Source organism: Carlito syrichta, unplaced genomic scaffold (assembly GCF_000164805.1).
Source record: "Carlito syrichta isolate Samal-C Ts95f unplaced genomic scaffold, Tarsius_syrichta-2.0.1 Scaffold303429, whole genome shotgun sequence".
Classification (NCBI taxonomy): Eukaryota; Metazoa; Chordata; class Mammalia; order Primates; family Tarsiidae; genus Carlito; species Carlito syrichta.
The window spans coordinates 239,475-257,914 of record NW_007247525.1 but is presented as its reverse complement, the minus strand read 5'-3'; the positions used below and the strand labels follow the sequence as shown (position 1 = coordinate 257,914).

The 18,440-nt window shown below is 37.7% G+C and overlaps 1 protein-coding gene across 1 annotated transcript in view; it reads right to left on the bottom strand.

Annotated features, from left to right (window-relative positions):
- HACD4 (3-hydroxyacyl-CoA dehydratase 4) overlaps positions 1–18,440 on the bottom strand; it is a 25,387-nt gene that overhangs the window by 6,394 nt on the left and 553 nt on the right. The window contains exons 2-4 of the mRNA XM_008058564.2: positions 16,607–16,710; positions 14,219–14,346; positions 4,395–4,507 (exon numbers count right to left, since the gene is read on the bottom strand). Coding sequence (XP_008056755.1) covers positions 4,395–4,507; positions 14,219–14,346; positions 16,607–16,710 — 345 coding nt within the window. The remainder of the gene's footprint in view (positions 1–4,394; positions 4,508–14,218; positions 14,347–16,606; positions 16,711–18,440) is intronic.

Below are 18,440 nucleotides of genomic sequence, written 5' to 3'. Positions count from 1 at the left end.
TCAGCCTTCCAAGTAGCCAGAATTACAGGCATGCGCTACCACGCCTGGCTGATTTTTTTATTTATTGTAGAGATGAGGTCTCACTGCCCAGGCGGGTCTCGAACCCGCGGGCTCAGGCAATCCACTCACCTCAGCCTCCCAAAGGCACAGGATTACAGGCTGAGCCACCGAGCCCAGCTCCAATGCCAATTTCTTATGGATTCTTTCAGAAATGCTTTTGTCTATGCATTTCTGTGTATGCTTACTATATGTAATATATACCAACAGTGCAGGCCCTCACTAAACATGACATGTTATCAAATTTTTTGTCTTTACCAATCTAAGTGAAAAATGGTATCCAATTATTTTCTTTTATTAGAATAGTGGGTATTCGTTTTCTGTTTAGAAGCACTTTTGTTGACGTCCTGTATATCAATGTTTAGTGTTGTTGCTTCTGTTTTTTTGTGTCATATTTAAGAATTCATTGCCAAATCCAAAATCATCATGACTTACCCTTATATTTTCTCCTAAGAATTAATAGTTTTATGAGTTAAGGATCCAACTTCTTTCTTTTGCATATGAATGTATAAAAAGAGTAATCTTTTCCCTTGAATGGTCTTGGTATTCTTGCCGAAAATTAATAGACCAAAAATGTGAGTTTGTCTCTGGGTTATCAATCCTATTTCATGATTTATCCCTCTGCCAGTACCACACTCTTGATTATTGTTGCTTTGTAGTAAGTTTTGAACTAGGAAGATTGAGTCCCTCAAATATGCTCTTTTTCTTTTTTTTTTTTTTTTTTTTTTGAGTTGGTGTCTCACTGTGTCACCCAGGCTGGAGTGCGGCGGCACACTCACGGTCACCGACGCCTTGACCTGCTGAGCTCAGGCGATCCTGCTGCTTCAGTCTTCCAAGTAGCCAGAACTACAGGCATGTTCCATCAGGCCAGGCTAAAATATGCTCTTTTTCAAGATTATTTTGGCTATTCTGGGTTCCTTGAGTTTTAGGATCAGCTTCTCAATTTCTGCAAAGAAGTCAGCTGGGATTCTAATAGAGATTCCATTGAATCTACAGATCAGTTTGGGGAGTATTGCTATCTTAGCAATATTAATTTTCAACCCATGTGGGATGTCTTTCCATGTATGAATTTTAATTTTTGCAACAGTTTTGTAGTTTCCAATGTACAAATCCTGCGTATGTTTTGTTAAATTTACTTCTAGATACTTTATTCTTTTAGATGCTATGTAAACAGAATTGTTTTCTTAACTTTAAGATAGTTCATTGCAAGTGTATAAAAATATCATTGATTTTTATATATTGATGTTATATTCTAGAATTTTGCTAACCTTGTATATTAGTTATTTCATTTTTAGTGGATTCCTTATGAATTGTTGTGTGTAAGATCACGTTATCTGCCAGTAGAGATAATTTCACTTTTTCCTTTGCAATTTGGATGCCTTTGATATCTTTTTTATTTTTGTTTTGACTATGGGTAGAACTTCTGGTACAATGTTGAATAGAAGTGGCTAGAGTGGACTTCCTTATCTTGTTCCTGCTCTTAGGAGGAAAGCATCAGCCTTTCATCATTAATTATCATGCAAGCTGTGGATTTTTTTCATAGATACCTTTCTCAGGTTGATAAATCTCCCTAGTCTTTACTTTTTAAAAAGTCATTCCAGTATAGCTAGGGAAGATAATTCTACCCCCATTTTAAAAAAAATGTGGTACATATACATGATGGACTATTACTCAGCCATAAAGAAGAACAAAATTATGGACTTCGCAGCAACTTGAATGGATTTAGAGTCTATCGTACTCAGTGATCTATCACAGAAACAAAGAACTGCATGCCACCTGTTCTCACTCATAAGTGGACCCTGAGCATTTACCATAATACAATAAGAAAGGGATTGGCAGTAGCGGGACACTGATGGGGGGAGGGCACATAACATCAATAAGGGTACCTGATCTCAAACAAGCTGAAGTGGGGACTAAAGGGATGCCCAAACTTTACCTGTGAGTTGTACCCCACATTTTTAAAATAAAAAAATAAGCAAAGAGAAAAATAAATACAAAGAAAAAGACTCAAAATGTTACATGCTCATGAATCTTACTCCTAAGGGATATGAAAACATGTGGACATAAAAGCTTGTACGTGATATTCACAGCAATATTCTTCATGGCCCAAACTGGAAACAACCCAAGTGTCCATCAACTGACAAACAGATAGTCAGAAAGTAGTATGTAGATACAATAGAATATATTCAGCCACAAAAAGCAATGAAGTAGTGATACATGATACAACATGTATACATGCTACAACCTAGACAACATTATACTGAGTAAAAGAAGACTGTCACATGTTGGATGATATGAAATATAGGCGAATCCATAGAGACAACGTGTGAGTTGTTGCTAGGGGCTGGGGAAAGAGGAAATGGAGTGTAGGCTGAGAATGTGTATGGGGTTTCTTTTGAGGGTGATGAAAAAAACATTCTCAGACTAGATCGTGGTTGCACGTTTCTTTGAGTTTTCATATTTTAAAAGGGTAAATGTTTTGGCATAGAAATTATGTCTCAATAAAGCTGTTATTAAAATAAAAAGATTAAGCGATTTGCCCACGATCATTTAGTAAGTAAGTAAGTAGTGGAAATGAGTTTCATCCGGGAGATCAACCTCTGTCCAAAAGTCTTCCCATGAAAGCATGCTACCACTTTTAATGCAAAAGTTGTTTTGTTCTCTAATGGTTTTATTGAGCTTACCAGAGACTGAATCAATACTGAAAGTGTCAAAATAAAAAATATACTGGAAAGCTACAGTCCCAAATGATGTTTCAGTGTCTCTTGAATAGGAAGTCACGGGCTGCAAAAGTCCAAGAGGTTTGCCCCAAGTCTATAAAACTATCAGTTAAAAAACAAGAAATGATTTCTGGTTTATATATACAAAGAAATATAGTCATTTTAATCCAACAAAATATTTCATTCTCATTCACTCTAGGACTCAACTTATTATTTAGACATACGAGGTGCTGAAAAAATGTCTATAAATTTTAAGAGATGTTATCTATGTATTAATATTTGAAGTTGAATTATGGTAGCAACGTGTAGTATGATGTTCACTCAAAATATGAAGTTAATCAAATGAATGCTAGTGTCATGCAACAGGCAGGACAGTCAAAGAAAACAGCAGAAGCACGGTAGTCATTTGGGGAACACGAGACCATTTTTGAAGTGGTATTTGAAATTTGAGAATATTATGGAAGTATGACAATGGAGGTGTGATTATGCAATAGAACCTCCAACATGCCTAACAACTGCATGTATTTGTGGTAAATTTGAGCTGCATGGTACTGTGTGTGGTGTGCACAAGGGAAGATCCTGAGGGCCTCACACAGCAACAAGTCCTGCAGTAGTTCACAGTGATCAGGAGTGTCTGGATGCTGATGGCAACCACTTTGAGCACCTCTTGTAATGGCAGAAGTCAAACCTGACTTGTATTCATCTTTGTTATCAGCGTATGCTGATTATTACAATGCTAATGCATTTTTTTCCCTTTCTTAAAATGTGTATACATTTTATTGGCACCCTCTGTATTTTAATCCAGCTAAGTGATCAACAGTATAATAAAGAATTTACATAACCTCAGCTTAAAAAAAAAAAAACAACCCGGAATCTTTTGTTGCCTGTTCACACCCAGATATTTCAAGTGGGAGGGAAGGTTCTCATTCGTGAAAGCTGACCTAGCCGTTCGGACACCTCCTTAAAATGAGCTGTAAGGGCTCACTGAACAAAGGGCATACTCTTTTTTAACTCTCTACTAGTAGAAATAAGGCTAGGTACAACTCATTGCAAAGTTTTAGAATTAAGAAGGACTCTGAAGACTAGAGTAAAGGTTTCCAGGGATTCCACAAGAGGACTTCAGTGTTATTTGAGTCCACTGGAATTGTATACAAAAATAGAAATTGAAGAGCATTTTCTTCCAGAGACACACACCCTACATTTCAAATATTCTTGGGTTCCCAGAAACTAACTTTGTAAATTATGAAAATGATATAATAAAAGTCCTGCTTTTCTTATTAAAGCAACATGTACTAGAACAATTGTACGGAATGCCTTTCATTAGCAAACAGCTGTGAGGGTTATTCCAAGTTGGAGTTATGCCAAGCCTTCTGTGGAAACCTGAATGCACTGATTTGCTCTTGTGATACCATGGTAAGTTTTCATTATCTTTGATATGCCCATTATGGAAAGCACTAAAAATACATTTCCATATCAAGATAAAATAATTTGAAAAGGGGATATGTTTTTCTCTCTCATTCAGAGTAACCAAATGTAAGCAGCTATTACTGGTTTCATTGTAGAAAGTAATTTGGTCTTGTTTTAAGAGGTTTTTTTTTTTTTTTTTTGCCTTCTTACCTAACCATATCCAATAGATTCCAAAAGATGAATAGAACACACACCACATATTTCTCTTGAACTTCCTCTTGACTGGTGATCACCACAAAAAGGATGATTATTCTCTCTGTGAGCTAACAAAGAAACAGCAAAGTCAAGATTAGGATCATCTGTTAGGTCATATAGGTAATGTTCTAATTTTAAAAACCATATCTCCTTGTAAAATTATGCTTTAGCAAAATAATATGGAAATACATATTCTAAACTGTTAACAATGACAACTTCTGAGAATATGTACCATTATGGGCGAATTCCATTTCCTCCTTTTTGTTTTTCCTGTATTTTCCAAATTATTTACAATGAAGTGAAAGATAACACGTTGTATCTGAATCAGGATATTTCCCTTCTTCTTGCCACATGCACATTTTTGTTCACTTTGGCCAGCTTTCATTGAGTGTCCACAGTGTACTAGATGCCATAAACGTGGTCCTTGCTCCAGGGAGGGCAGCAGTGGTGGGAGAATGTAGATCAAAAACCAGCTGCACAGTGTGTGCTATACATGAAAGCACAGGTGAGGGAGACCCTTTGTGGCTGGGGAAAAAACTGTGGACAGATTTATGAAGACAGGCAACATTTCCATTGAAAACTGAAAAATAGAAGTTTACCAGGCAGATTGGACACGAGAAAGGGTGTCCTGGGCAAAGGGAACAGCCTGAGAAAAGAGGCAGAGGTGTGAAAATGCAGGGTACCTTGGGGAGTAATGAAAACCACCAGGGGTCTAGAATGTAGGCTGCATAGAAAGGAATAGTAGTAGGAGGTGAAACTGAATATGTATTTGGGGCTGAGTTGTGAAGGTTTTGAATCACAGGCTGAGAAATTTCAATTTCATCCAATAGAAAAATTGTAGCTTCTTTGGGGGGGTGGGTAACGGAAGTAATATAATTCTAACCCTCATAAGCTAGTGGAAAATAGAAAGAATTCAACACATTCTTGGAATATATACTCCAAGTCAGCAAGCATTTATAAATCACTGATATTGCACACATTTTTGGCTTAGCTCCAAATACTAGCTTCAAAAAATAAACACCCCTTTTTCCCATCCTAAATATAAATACCTTCTTATAGTAGCACACCCTGTACATTCTGCATTTTTATGTGTTTTTCTTTTTTTTTTTTTTTTTTGAGTTGGAGTCTCACTCTGTTGCCCAGACTGGAGTGCAGTGGCCGCTCCTGGCCACCGCAGCCTCGACCTGCTGGGCTCCGGCGACCCTTCCGCCTCAGCCTTCCAAGTAGCTGGAACTACAGGTGCGTGCTACCACGCCTGGCTAATTTTTTGATTTATTGTAGAGATGAGGTCTCACCTGCCCAGGCAGGTCTCAAACCCTCAGGCTCAGGCAATCCACTCACCTCAGCCTCCCAAAGGCGCGGGATTACAGGCTGAGCCACCAAGCCCGGCTTTTTATGTGTTTTTTAATAGAACATTTTACTTTGCTCTCAGCAGTCAAAGGAGAATATACATGAGATTGAAGGGGCACATTGGTATTAAAGGAAAGGGAGGATTACTATATATTTTTCAATAGCTGTCTTTATTTTTAAAGCAGATCAAGACTAAAAGACTCGGATGACTTAGAATCACAAGCTATTTGTCCTAGAAAAACACCTAGGACAGAGAAATCCAAGATTTGCCAACAGTGGGCCACATGATTAAGCATCCACATGTATAAGTTATATCATCAGCATGTTTATAACTGCAGTAGTGAGTCAAGAGGGTCTTTGCTTGGCTAAGGGAGATGAGATATGATTCAAACCTATGGATGCTACTTACACAGCTGTTTTTCTATTTCTTTATAATAGAATACCCAAGTTTCTTGATTTACTTTATATAATGAATTCTACTGAACTGTAATTGTAATCACGGAATGATCCAACCTTGCTGTCATGATATCTATTAGCCTTCAGATACAAGATCTTACCGCAAACAGGTACTTAAGCACTACCTAATCTTACATGTGATCAGTGCCTGGTAAGTAGGAAAACCAAGTTTTGCTTAAAATCTCAGGAGATACACATAAATGAATGCATGCATGCATACAACACAGATTTCTAGTTGCACAGATGACTATTGATAAGATGATCTAGGGTTCCCTTCTAGATGGAACATTTGGATATTAACCAAACTCCACCTATTTTATTTATTTATTTATTTATACATACAAATTGGGAACCAGAGAATGACTTAAATGACTTTAAATGACTTCCCCAAACTAGTGGCAGACCTGGAAAGATACATATCCTAAGAAGTTCAATGACTGGGCTCGGTGGCTCAGCCTGTGATCCCAGCACTTTGTGAGACTGAGGCAAGTGGATTACCTGAACCCGTGGGTTCGAGACCAGCCCAGGTAACTTGGTAAGACCTTGTCTCTACAATAAATAAATAAAAATTAGCCAGGTGTGGTAGCACGTAATTCCAGTTACCTGGAAGGCTGAGGCAGAAGATCACCAGAGCCCAGCAAGTCAATGCTGGGGTGGCCATGAGCGTGCCACTGCACTCCAGCCTGGGTGACAAGAGTGAGGCTTCAACTCAAAAAAAAAAAAAAAGAAGTTCAATGACTTCCCAAGCTAATGGCAGACCTGGAAAGATACATATTCTAAGATTCCTGTTTCCAGAGTTGTAAGCTATCTATGATATCAATAACAATATGCCCCTTAGTTGATGAGGACAAAGGAGAAAATCAGCTAAAAGAAAGAGAGATTGGAGCTGCACAATGAAATTCACGGTTGAAAATCATCCTTTGAGGGTCTGTGACATGTTAATGATGGCATCCCAGTTGCACAGAAGCCATCAACAACATGCCCCTCCAAACCAAACTACAATACATATAAAAACACGCGAACACTCACCCTATATACAGTGTCAATCTAATTAGTTAACAAATTATCTGATGGTTATTTAACTCTAACTTAACCATTCAATAGCAATACAATAGGAAAATCTTCTTGTGTCAGGTTTCAAACATACACAATTTCATTTAATCTCCATAAAGACCCTAAGAAGGAGGTGATATTTTTGTTATCTGCCTTTTACAAAAGATGCATTTCACTAAGTGAAAGTTGCCTGTACGTCTGAAATCAAAATCTAGACAATGTGATTCCAAATCCCTGAAACACTAAAACTTTTTCACTTTGGTTACACCATAGGTTCCTCTAGTGCCTAATTCCACATTATAGCCTATTTTTAAAGCTTCTCCTTAAAAATTAAGCCTTAAAATAAGAGCCTCCTTGATTTTCTAAATCACCACCAAAATAACTTTGAGGGGGAAAAAAAATCTGTTAAAATGTGTTAATTTTTTTTTTTTTTTTTTTTTTTTGAGTTGGAGTCTCACTTTGTTGCCCAGACTGGAGTGCAGTTGCTGTTCCCGGCCACCGCAGCTGGGTTCCGGCGATCCTTCCACCTCAGCCTTCCAAGTAGCTGGAATTCCAGGCATGCACTACCACGCCCAGCTAATTTTTTGATTTTATTGTAGAGATGAGGTCTCGCTGCCCAGGCGGGTCTCGAACCCAGTCCACTCACCTCAGCCTCCCAAAGGCACGGGATTACAGGCTGAGCCACCGAACCTGGTTTAATATTTTTAATATGATCATTTGACTGGTTATTTAGAGCTTTACACTTGGGAGAACTTAACACTTTGTCATTTTAACAAATTCTATGAAAATATGATTAATTACTAGCGAATGGTCTTGTAAAGTTTAGTGCAACTCAAACAGGTAGAATAAAAGGTAAAAATTATCATTTAACCTATAACTTGGGCTAAACTAAACATGGTGATAAAGCAGTCCACTCAAAGGTATGGCAACTATAAAATAAAAATACTTTGCATTTTTATGTTCTATTTGGGAATCTTAAAACTCCACATTAAGTAATGACTGAAACTAAGTTGTTACTTCATAAATGGTAGGTAGCACTTTATTTATAAGCTATGGAAGGGAGAAAAAATGACTCTTCAACCATAGGGAGAAGTTCTAGAATCTGAAAATAAGTTTTAGCCTCAAAGACTACTATTTTACTAAAATGATAGACTGTTTCAAAGGTTGTGAACTTTTTTGAGAACATATCTTCATCTATTAAAAAACCACTTGTTATTTTTTTCTATAATACAAAAACATTTAAATAATTCTACTTATTTGTTTGTTTATCACTCAACAGATACTAATTTAGTCCACTGTTCTAGTCCCAGGGGGATATAGCTGTGAACAAGACCAAGTCCCTGCCCTCATAAGTATTTATATTATACTTGGTGAAATAAACAGTAAACAAATGTAGCATAATAGTTGAGAGCTCAACAGCCACATAACTTAATTTTTGCTATAACATTCAAGACCTATAGCATAATTTACTTAACTTTTGTGTTAACCAATATACTGGAGATAATAATTAGTATCGACTATTATACAGTAATTATATACAGGACAGAGATTATATGAAGATTAAATAACTTAATATGTGTAAAGGACTTAGAAAAGTATTTGGCATATATAAAACCCTAAAACAGTCACCTATGATTATTAAGAAAATAAATAAATATAATTTGGTGATTAGTATATTTACAGAAAAACATTTTTCCACATAGATAATAAAGACTACCAGTGAATTAAAAAATTCAATCTTAGTACCTGTAAAATTACACTACGAATATAACTTTGTACTTGTCACACCAAAGAACTACATGAATCAATGCAAAAAATAGAAGAAAAATCTAAAATCGTGCCTAAAGCGTGAACTGGATGTGTCATTTAGTCTCAGGAGTCTTCAAAATCTGGAGAATGTTACAGCTTAACACTGTCTATGGTAGTTTTATCTCCAACAATATAAGCTTATTCCCAGCTCAGACTGGAGAGAAAAATCTATGTGATTTTTATGGAAAGTCAGAAGATGATTTAGTCTAGCAATGCAAATAAGCACCTGCTTTACAGGTAAAAAGAAATTAGGGTAAAACCTGGCAGTTTTCCTAAAAGACTTTAAGACACTCTCCCTTGGGGGTTTCTTCGTATCTGTTAAGAGTCTGTGGCTGTAAAACCTTTGCAGTGATTTTTGGCAAGCAGATCCCTGCTTGCCCTTATCAGAAGCAGGAAGTGTTATTGGTAAATACAGAAATGGCTTATGCAACCTGGACTCATAAAGGGAATTTTTATAGGCACCATAATTGAGGGTAATAATTCCTAGTGTTTTGATTTATAAATTTTAAAAATTGGGAGAAAATGTGTAAAACGAATACATGTTCAGCAGTGTTTATTATAATGCAGAGGATAGGATATGTATTGAATCATTTTAATTCAGTTATAAGTGAAATATTTGCATTTAAAGCATTTCTTAAAAGGTGATGGAGTGAATTGTATTATTTTGAGGGTTTCCTACAAGGGATATCAGTCTAATGTTATGATACACAAGTTAATTTTTGACTATTTTCCCCTCTCCTTGAGTTGAAACATTCTAAAGCTCTGGCAGTAAAAATCCCTTTCCCAGGTTTCTGCACAAGTAAAGACTGAGCAAAGCCCTTCAAAATCAATATTTCAGGGTGGTTGTATTTCCATTCCATGAAAGTCAAGTTGTTTTTATTAAATCTACTGAAATCAACTATTTTTCCCATTCAACATTTTTTTCTAAGCTAATAAAATATGCAAGCTCGTTTGGGAGGAAGGGGTTAGCGAGAAGGGTTGTCTAGTTTTCATTTACATCATTTCTTATACATTTCTTTTGGACCTTTTTCCTTTCCCACTTTAAGAATTTAAAACTTCAAAAGTTAACTGTTTTCTTATGTAGTTTTAATTAGCATGCAATTATTTCCAAAATGGAAGTCTATAAATGGCTACTTCTGTTATAGTTTTGCCTTTTTCCTCTAAGTATAAAAATTTTTATATACGTATAATTTTTAGATATAGATTATTAATATATAATATAGATAAACATCTCTGTTAAATGATTATTATCTTATGGTCAATTTTTTTCCTTTTTTTCTTTTGTGTATAATTTGAGGAATTTATAAGGCTTTTCCCTAGATGACAAAATAAAGACTGGTATGTAAAACATTTCAAACAAAGAACAAAGCATAGAAAACAAACATACCGCCATAAACACACCACAACTACTTGATACATGTAATACTAATTGCTCACTAACGCATAAGTTCCTACTGCTTGTTGGAACTAGTTATTTATCTAATTATTTTGAAAGTCTAGCTCCCAACTAGAGAATCCAGTTGTCACTTAGCATCTCTTGAAGGTAATATCAAAATCACATCAGAATTGTGTGGACATGGCTTTCAGCCTACTTAAAAGCAGCTGGACACCATGCATTTTTTACAATACTATATGCAGTTAACTATGATTATCATGTAAGTAACTCAGCCACTCTCTTTTTGTTGTTCTCGTTGAGTTGGAGTCTCACTCTGTCACCCAGGCTGGAGTACAGTGGCACACTCACGGCCACCACAGCCTCAGCCTGCTGGGCCCAGGTGATCCTTCCACCTCAGTCTTCCAAGTAGCTGAAAGTACAGGCGTGCACTACCACGCCTGGCTTATTTTTGATATATTGTCGAGACAAGGTCTCACCAGGTTGCCCAGGCTGGTCTCAAACCCCTGAGCTCAGGCAGTGCTTTCACCTCGGCCTCCCAAAATGCTGGGATTACAGGCTTGAACCACCGCACCCAGCCAAGCCACTCTCTTAACTACAATTTCTTCACTTAAAAATGGGGAAACAGGAAAACCAAGAATGATTACACAACCTGAGAGTTTTGTTTCATTAAAGCAGGGACCACAGAGTCATCTCATAATAAGGGAATTCTAATTGTTTGCAGAATTCTAATAGAAAGGGGGGAGAAAATGAAACTTTGGACACAATGGCACTATTTCTATAGCTTTCTCCAACACCATTTCTATTATGAGAGCCTTGGAAAGGATGATAAAGAAATAGAGGTCAGATAAAATCTCAAAAGAGGAACAACATAACAAAAACTGATAATAACAAGCCAAGGATGAGAATGGGATTGTCTTTCCTAACATGGTGATCCCTGACTTATCTCTCCTAGTGACTAGATTTAAGGTACATTTCAGCTCCATTAACAGTAGACTTTGCTGAGTCACTTTTGAATAAAAAGTGTCTATTTTCCATTATTTTTAACCAAACCAAGATTTGTTTCTTTGATTACAGTGATCATATTTCTATAAGCCATTAGATTTTCATTAGCAGTGATTAAAATCACACATATAGTCTAGAATTTCTGGAACTCCAAGAAAGAATAATTTCTATTATTAAGCAAACCAAGATAATATAAGCAAATTACTAGGCATATTCAAGGTTCCCAATCAGTTTTCTTTTTACAGAGTTACCTATTCTCACTGCATGCATTCCTTACATTGGCAATAACTAAAACAACACTACTCTTAATTTTGAAAATGGTATTTTACCAATAAACTAGTATTAGCCAACTTAGCTTTAAAAAGTAATACATTATTTTTTAAAAGTATGCCAAAAGAAAATACAATTTAGATTGTTAATGAATTTAAGCATACTCCAAGCAAAATAATCCCAGATGACAGAATACAACTTTTATTTAACCCAGGTTGTTAATTCTGTTCTCCAAGGTTAGCATTATGGGATGCTAACACTGTATGCACTTTGGTTGTTTCAAAGTACAGCACACTGTTAAATAAGTAGTAAACACTAATAATCTTGATCTCAAATAATATGTTGCTCTGGGACAGATATGTACCCCCTTTTATTTTGTAGGGAAATATTTTAAGGGAATTCCATCTAGGTCTTAGTTACCTAATTACCATGGTATTAGTTTATCCACCATTGCACTGTTTTTATTTTACGTTTGCTATTTCAACACTTTAAATGTCTTTATCCTAATGAATACTATTCCTCTGCTTTTATTTAATAAGTAAAATTAAAAATATCTCATAGGCTTTTAATGCTGAGTTCTTAAAAGTCTCCTTAGTATTATATTGCTATTTAAATCTTTTAAGTTTTCATGGTATTTTAAACAAATTTTAATACAAGGATCAATGCAACACCTTCATTCAACAGAAATTTGTGGTGTACATTTGCATCCTAGGCACTTCACTAGATGCCGGCAATACAATTAGACGCTGGCATTTTAATTATTTTTACAATGTGAATTTGTCAAATTTAGTTCTTTATCCATTTTTCAAATTTATCTTGGGGTTACCTAAAATTATATTTATGTAGGTACCTATTTCTGTAGATTTTATTTTCTTTATTTTCTTTATTTATTTTATTTTTTGAGTTGGAGTCTCACTCTGTTGCCCAGACTGGAGTGCAGTGGCCGCTCCTGGCCACCGCAGCCTCGACCTGCTGGGCTCCGGCGATCCTCTGCCTCAGCCTTCCAAGTAGCTGGAACTACAGGCACGCACTACCATGCCCGGCTAACTTTTGATTTATTGTAGAGATGAGGTCTCGCCAAGTTGCCCAGGTGGGTCTCGAACCCGCGGGCTCAGGTCATCCACTCACCTCAGCCTCCCAAAGCGCGGGATTACAGGCTGAGCCACCGAGCCCGGTCTATTTCTGTAGATTTTAAACACATGTGCATATAGCCACCTAACTCTTATCTTTCCATTCTTATGAAAAATACCTCTTTTTAAATTGTATTTTCCTTACTATAGCAATGATTTTCTATGCTGAGTCACTACCAGTAAATTTCCCATCTTCTTTCCACCTGCCTTTAAAAAGAACATGGTCATCAAGAGTTAGAGGCATGGTAGAGAGAACAAATAATAGCTAAGATAGTAGTAATAGCTACCAAGTATCCTGCTTTTAACTAAGTGCCAGGAATTTATCCCATCTATTTTCTCAGTCACTTCATAAGAAACATGTTATTTTCATATCACATGAGAAGATGAGATTCAGAATGATTAAATGAATTGTTTAAATGTATCAACTAGTAATAGGTAGAACTGGGATTTGAATCCACATCTGAGTGATCCCAAGTTGATGCTTAGATAAACATAAATGATCTCCTCTTCCATTTGTATTTAGTAAAAGTGGGAGAATGCAATGGAATACTATACCACTATAGAGAACAAATTCATGTATTTTGCAGCAACATGGATGCAGCCGGAGACCATCACTCTAAGTGAACTATCACAGAAAAAAAAAATTGAATGCTACATGTTCTCATTCATAAGTGGACACTAAACATTGAGCATGCTGGCACAAAGGCAAGGACAACAGATGCTGAGCACTACTAACAAAAAGGAGGGAGGACGAGAAGGTGAGAGGAACACAATACCCACTGGGTACCATGTTCATGACTGGGGGGTGAGAAGGCTTGCTAGAAGCCCAAACTTCACCTTCATCCAATTTACTTATATAGCAGATCCTCACATGTACCCCACAACTCTAAAATAAATTTAAAACACAAAAAGTGGGTGAGTGAACAAGAAATGGCTGAAGAGTAGTCTATTCTCTGGATAGTGATGAAGGAAACTTTGTTTTGCTTTTTAATCATCTACTCTTTGCCAGGTATTGTGTGTAGTGTCTTTTCCCCTTAACAGCCCAGTGGTGTGGGTGATATGACCCCACAGTGGTGAGTAGAAGAGCCAGGCATCAAACTCAAGTCTGAACGGCTCTATTTCTATTCTTTCCATTGTCTTATACTACCCCAAGCAGTGACATAGTGAGGGTGGGAAGTGACTATGAAATCTCTTCCAAGGAGAGGATTGAGGTGGTATGGCTTTTTAACTGCTGTCAAGAGAGACTATGAATAGAACAAAGTTAAACATGAAACACATTCTTTGATAATATTCATAATGTGATTAAAACCTACCTGCAAAAGCCTTGGGAGAAGATGGTTTGATTCAATGCCAACATATATGTGCAGCAACTCCAGGAGAGAAATGGATTGGCAAAGTCTCATCACAAGTCCAATAGCATAAAAAGTGTCAACCATTGAATCTGTGTCCAGTGCATTAAAAGTACAGAAAACATATGAAAAAAACTAAATTGTAACTCAAAGGTATGCAGCACTTTGAAATAAAATGGAGATTATTCGCTTTCTTTTCATTGTGCATGTGAAAAATTATTTAAATAGGCTATTGAATGACTAAGACTACAAGACAACCAAAGAAAGCACTTCATATTGTAGTACACTGTAGCTGCACCTCTTCCAGAAAGTAAAAACTTGAGAAAGAAGGCTACATGGCCAAAGTTACAGTATCCATTCCCCATAGGAGATTGTAAAGCAATGCCATACAAAAGTAGCAGGCTGAAATCTAGACCACCTCAAGTGCAAACTGAGGAGAACTTGTTGAAGAAGATACGGCTGTGCTCAGAGCTTTTCAACAAATAAGAAAACGACAAAGACAAGGAAAAAAATATGGTTTCAGAGAAGCTTTATGCAAGTGATGTCATATCAAACAACACGTGGGTCTAGCATTCAGTTCCTATACGTACTTTGTTAGAGCTTTTCTAGTGTTGTTCGATTTTAACACTGGAACTTGGGTCCCTGGTCAGAACTTTTGAAATTTGCATTGCAGAGGGTTCAAATGAAGTACTGCACTTAGAGCTGAAATGAATGGGAAACAAATGTGCCTCTACACAGGATAAATTAGTTGCTTTAATTTTAGAATGAAATCCTGCTATGTTTAGACACATCTAGGGAAGATTTTTGCTGTCTTTACTGCCTAGAGATCATTCTAGTTATTGAGCATTAACTGAGGGCTTTTCTTCTCGGCCGCTCCATGAGTGGACACTATTATCATCCTTCCCATTTCAGAGATGATTCCTGAAGCACAGATGGCCCGTGCTCTCATCCCCTGCCCAGCACTTGCTGTAACCGAGCATTTACCAACCATATTGCTCTGTGAGGGTGGAAGGTAGCAGGTGTCACAAGTTCAGGGTTTTCGATTGCTGTTGAGGGACTGATATAGTAATTTACACATCGATTCAGGAATTGTATTGAGCCCCCACTTAGTTGTTTTCAGTCTGCCTCCAAGTGAATCGGTTGTGTCTCTTTAATAATAAGTAGCCTCTATAAAACAGCAGGATCATAATTAAGAAAGAAATACACTGCTGACGGAGGCAACATTTTTTCCCTGGAAAGGCAAGGCAGCATGAAAGCCACATAACTTGTGTCTCATGTGAATAACCTGTGATATGTCCACACTGGCTCAGCTAACCTTCAAGGCCTAGGCTTGATGGCTTTTTTTTCTATCAATATAATGGAAGTTCTCCCGTCACCGGTGTTTTCCTCTACTTGACTCAACACTCAACAGTTGAAACTCAAGCCTTAGGTTGTATCTTTGGAGGTTCTTGACAATGATAAGACTTTATCTGTATATTTTCAGTAAGAAAAAGCAACATAAAATAGTTTATGATACCTCAGAAGTAGATTAATTTCCTTATGATACAAAAGTCGGAACTGATGAGCACAGCATGACTTTTCCCAGATATATTCTACATGTTTGTTTTTAGCTGAAGCCAGCAGTTGCTCAAATTGTCAAATCACCCAACAGCTGTAAACTGTGATGACACTTACCCATGTGAAGATGGAACATGAAGAGAATGTTATTTTGACAGTCATTGAGTGATTCATTATTTAAAATTTGAAATCCTTAAAGTGTCTTTATGCTTTAGGAAACCGGAGGAAGTTTATGACTTAAACCCATGAATGCCAATTCCCCTAAAAGTGGTTAGTCATCTACAAAGTGTATCATTTACACATTATTCCTGAAGGGGACCAAAGAGAGGCCGGGTGAATACAGAGTTTGTACTTCACTTACTAGTCGTCTGCAGTTGCCCTAAACCTGGGGGATAAAAAAAAAAAAAAAAAAAAAAAAAACACTAGAAGAAGTTGATTACTTTCTGATTTCTCTGCATAAAATGTTATACTGGAATTTACAAATGTCCTCAAAACTCAACAGATCTGCTCAGGTTTGGTGCAGAACTGAAAAGCAACAATGAAATGTCACTGCCCCAACGCCATGTCTGTTTTCTGCTTATTCAGAAAGGAGCCACATCAGACCCCATTCCCTTATCTCACCTTCCCCTTTCCCCAAAAAGGTTTTGGTTTTTGCAATAAGCAAGAAGCATGGTTACTAGAAAATATAAATTACAAATTTTAGAGAAGCGAAGGATGTTAGGTGAGGTTCATAGACGTTTAATATAAGCAGGACTAGGTGAAAACAAATATTAAAAGTCAGTTTTGGAGTGTTACCTTTTCCAAATGAAAAGAATCGGACTGTCATATTTGTAAATATCCATGAGTGGCCACAGAACTGGATTAAGTAATAGGCGAAAAGATAGGCATTCTTCCTATACCTATAAATACAGGAAAATACCAGTAAACATTTTTTTTTTTTGTAGAATCATTCTTTCATCACTGCACACATGTCCTTTAACATACTGACCAACCCAAGCAAGCAAAAGAAAACTGTTCCACATCAGAGTCCTTTATTTGACTACCCCAAACAGATTTTGAAGGGCCTCATAGCGCACACTACCTGCTTGAGTGCAGATGCTTCTTCACTTAGGAGGGGATTGCATCCTAAGAAACCCGTCTTTGAGTTGAAATTATCATAAGTCAAAAATGCATCGAATACGCCTGACCTACGGAACATCACAGCTCAGCCTAGCCTACGAAGAACATGTTCATAATACTCCATGAACCTACAATAGGGTGGAATCACCTGGCCACTCAGTACACTGTCGATCATGGGTTGTTTACCCTTGTGATCGCTGGTGACCAGAGTTGGGTTTCGCTGTACCACATCATGAGAGAATATCATACCTGCATATCATGCGCCAAAGGTAAGGTTGAAATTTCAAATTCAAAGTATGGTTTCTAATGAATGCATACCATTTTCTCACCACCATAAAGTTGGAAAATTGTAAGCAGAGTCACCCTAAGCCCTGGACCATCTGCAAACTGCGTTTGCTTAAAACCAATACCATTCTTTTTCAAAATCCAACGTTTTCATCTTTGATGAAGTTCTAACATTGATGCTCACCAAAGGATAAAAGCAATTGCTGCACAGACAACTTTAAATATTTTAGGGGAAAAAAACAACAACTGGGGGTACAGCAGGATTGATATGGTCAATATGTGTTTCAGGAGCTTGGCCTGCTAAGTGCAGAACTAGAAAGCATGATTGGTTTAGCTGGAGGGGAAGTAGAAACAGGGGCAATCCCAAATGGGTAATTCAGAATTGGACACAGCTGACTTTTGAATATATTATGTGATTGGGGTCAGTATCTTGCTGCCGCCTTCTATTATATTTTGCAAGGGCAGATAGTTTCCTTCATCAGACACACATAGACAGCAATTCAGTTACTCAGGCCAAAAAAGGGAAGTCAAGCTGGGTTTAAAAATGTGTTGTGGGTTGCTGGGGAGATGACTCAGAGAAGATTGACAGATACACGGTTTTAGGGAGTTAGAAAAAGCATTGTTGAAGCGTTCCCTGGGGGTTCAGAAGGGTGGCCGGGAGTGGCCCCGCCAGTGTAGACAAAGTTTTCTCCTAGTATATGTGAAACCTCTGAGAAACAAGGCGAGTAAGCTGAGAAGCAGATCCCGTGTTGCTGGATTATTTGCCGCCGCCCCCCTCCCCCATAGGTCCCTAACTGCTAAAGGGAACTGGATAGAAGAAACACTCCTTCAACCTTCATCAGAATCCCCTGGCTTGTCGGTGAAACATGCACATGCCCAGGCCCGGTCCCGGTCCCGCTCAATCAGTTCCCTTGGGCCTTGGACTCTACACGTGTGGTAGGTGTTTCCCCAGCGGCTAGATCTAAAAATCACCCTGCAAGACTGCCTCTAAGAAAGTCAAGGGCAGGGCTCCTGGTGGGGGCGGAGGGGCGGAAGGACTGGCCGAGGGCGCACAAAGGGAAGCGGCGGCCTCGCAGCAGCCTGTCCTTCCCTGGTTCTCATCTGTAAAATGGGGGAAATGACGGAGCCGTCTTCCTGGGGCGGTCGAGAGCATTAAATTCGTTGATACCTGTAAGAGCCCCAGGGAGTGCCAGGCGCAAGGTGGGGTTGCGCTGGGCCTCTGCCG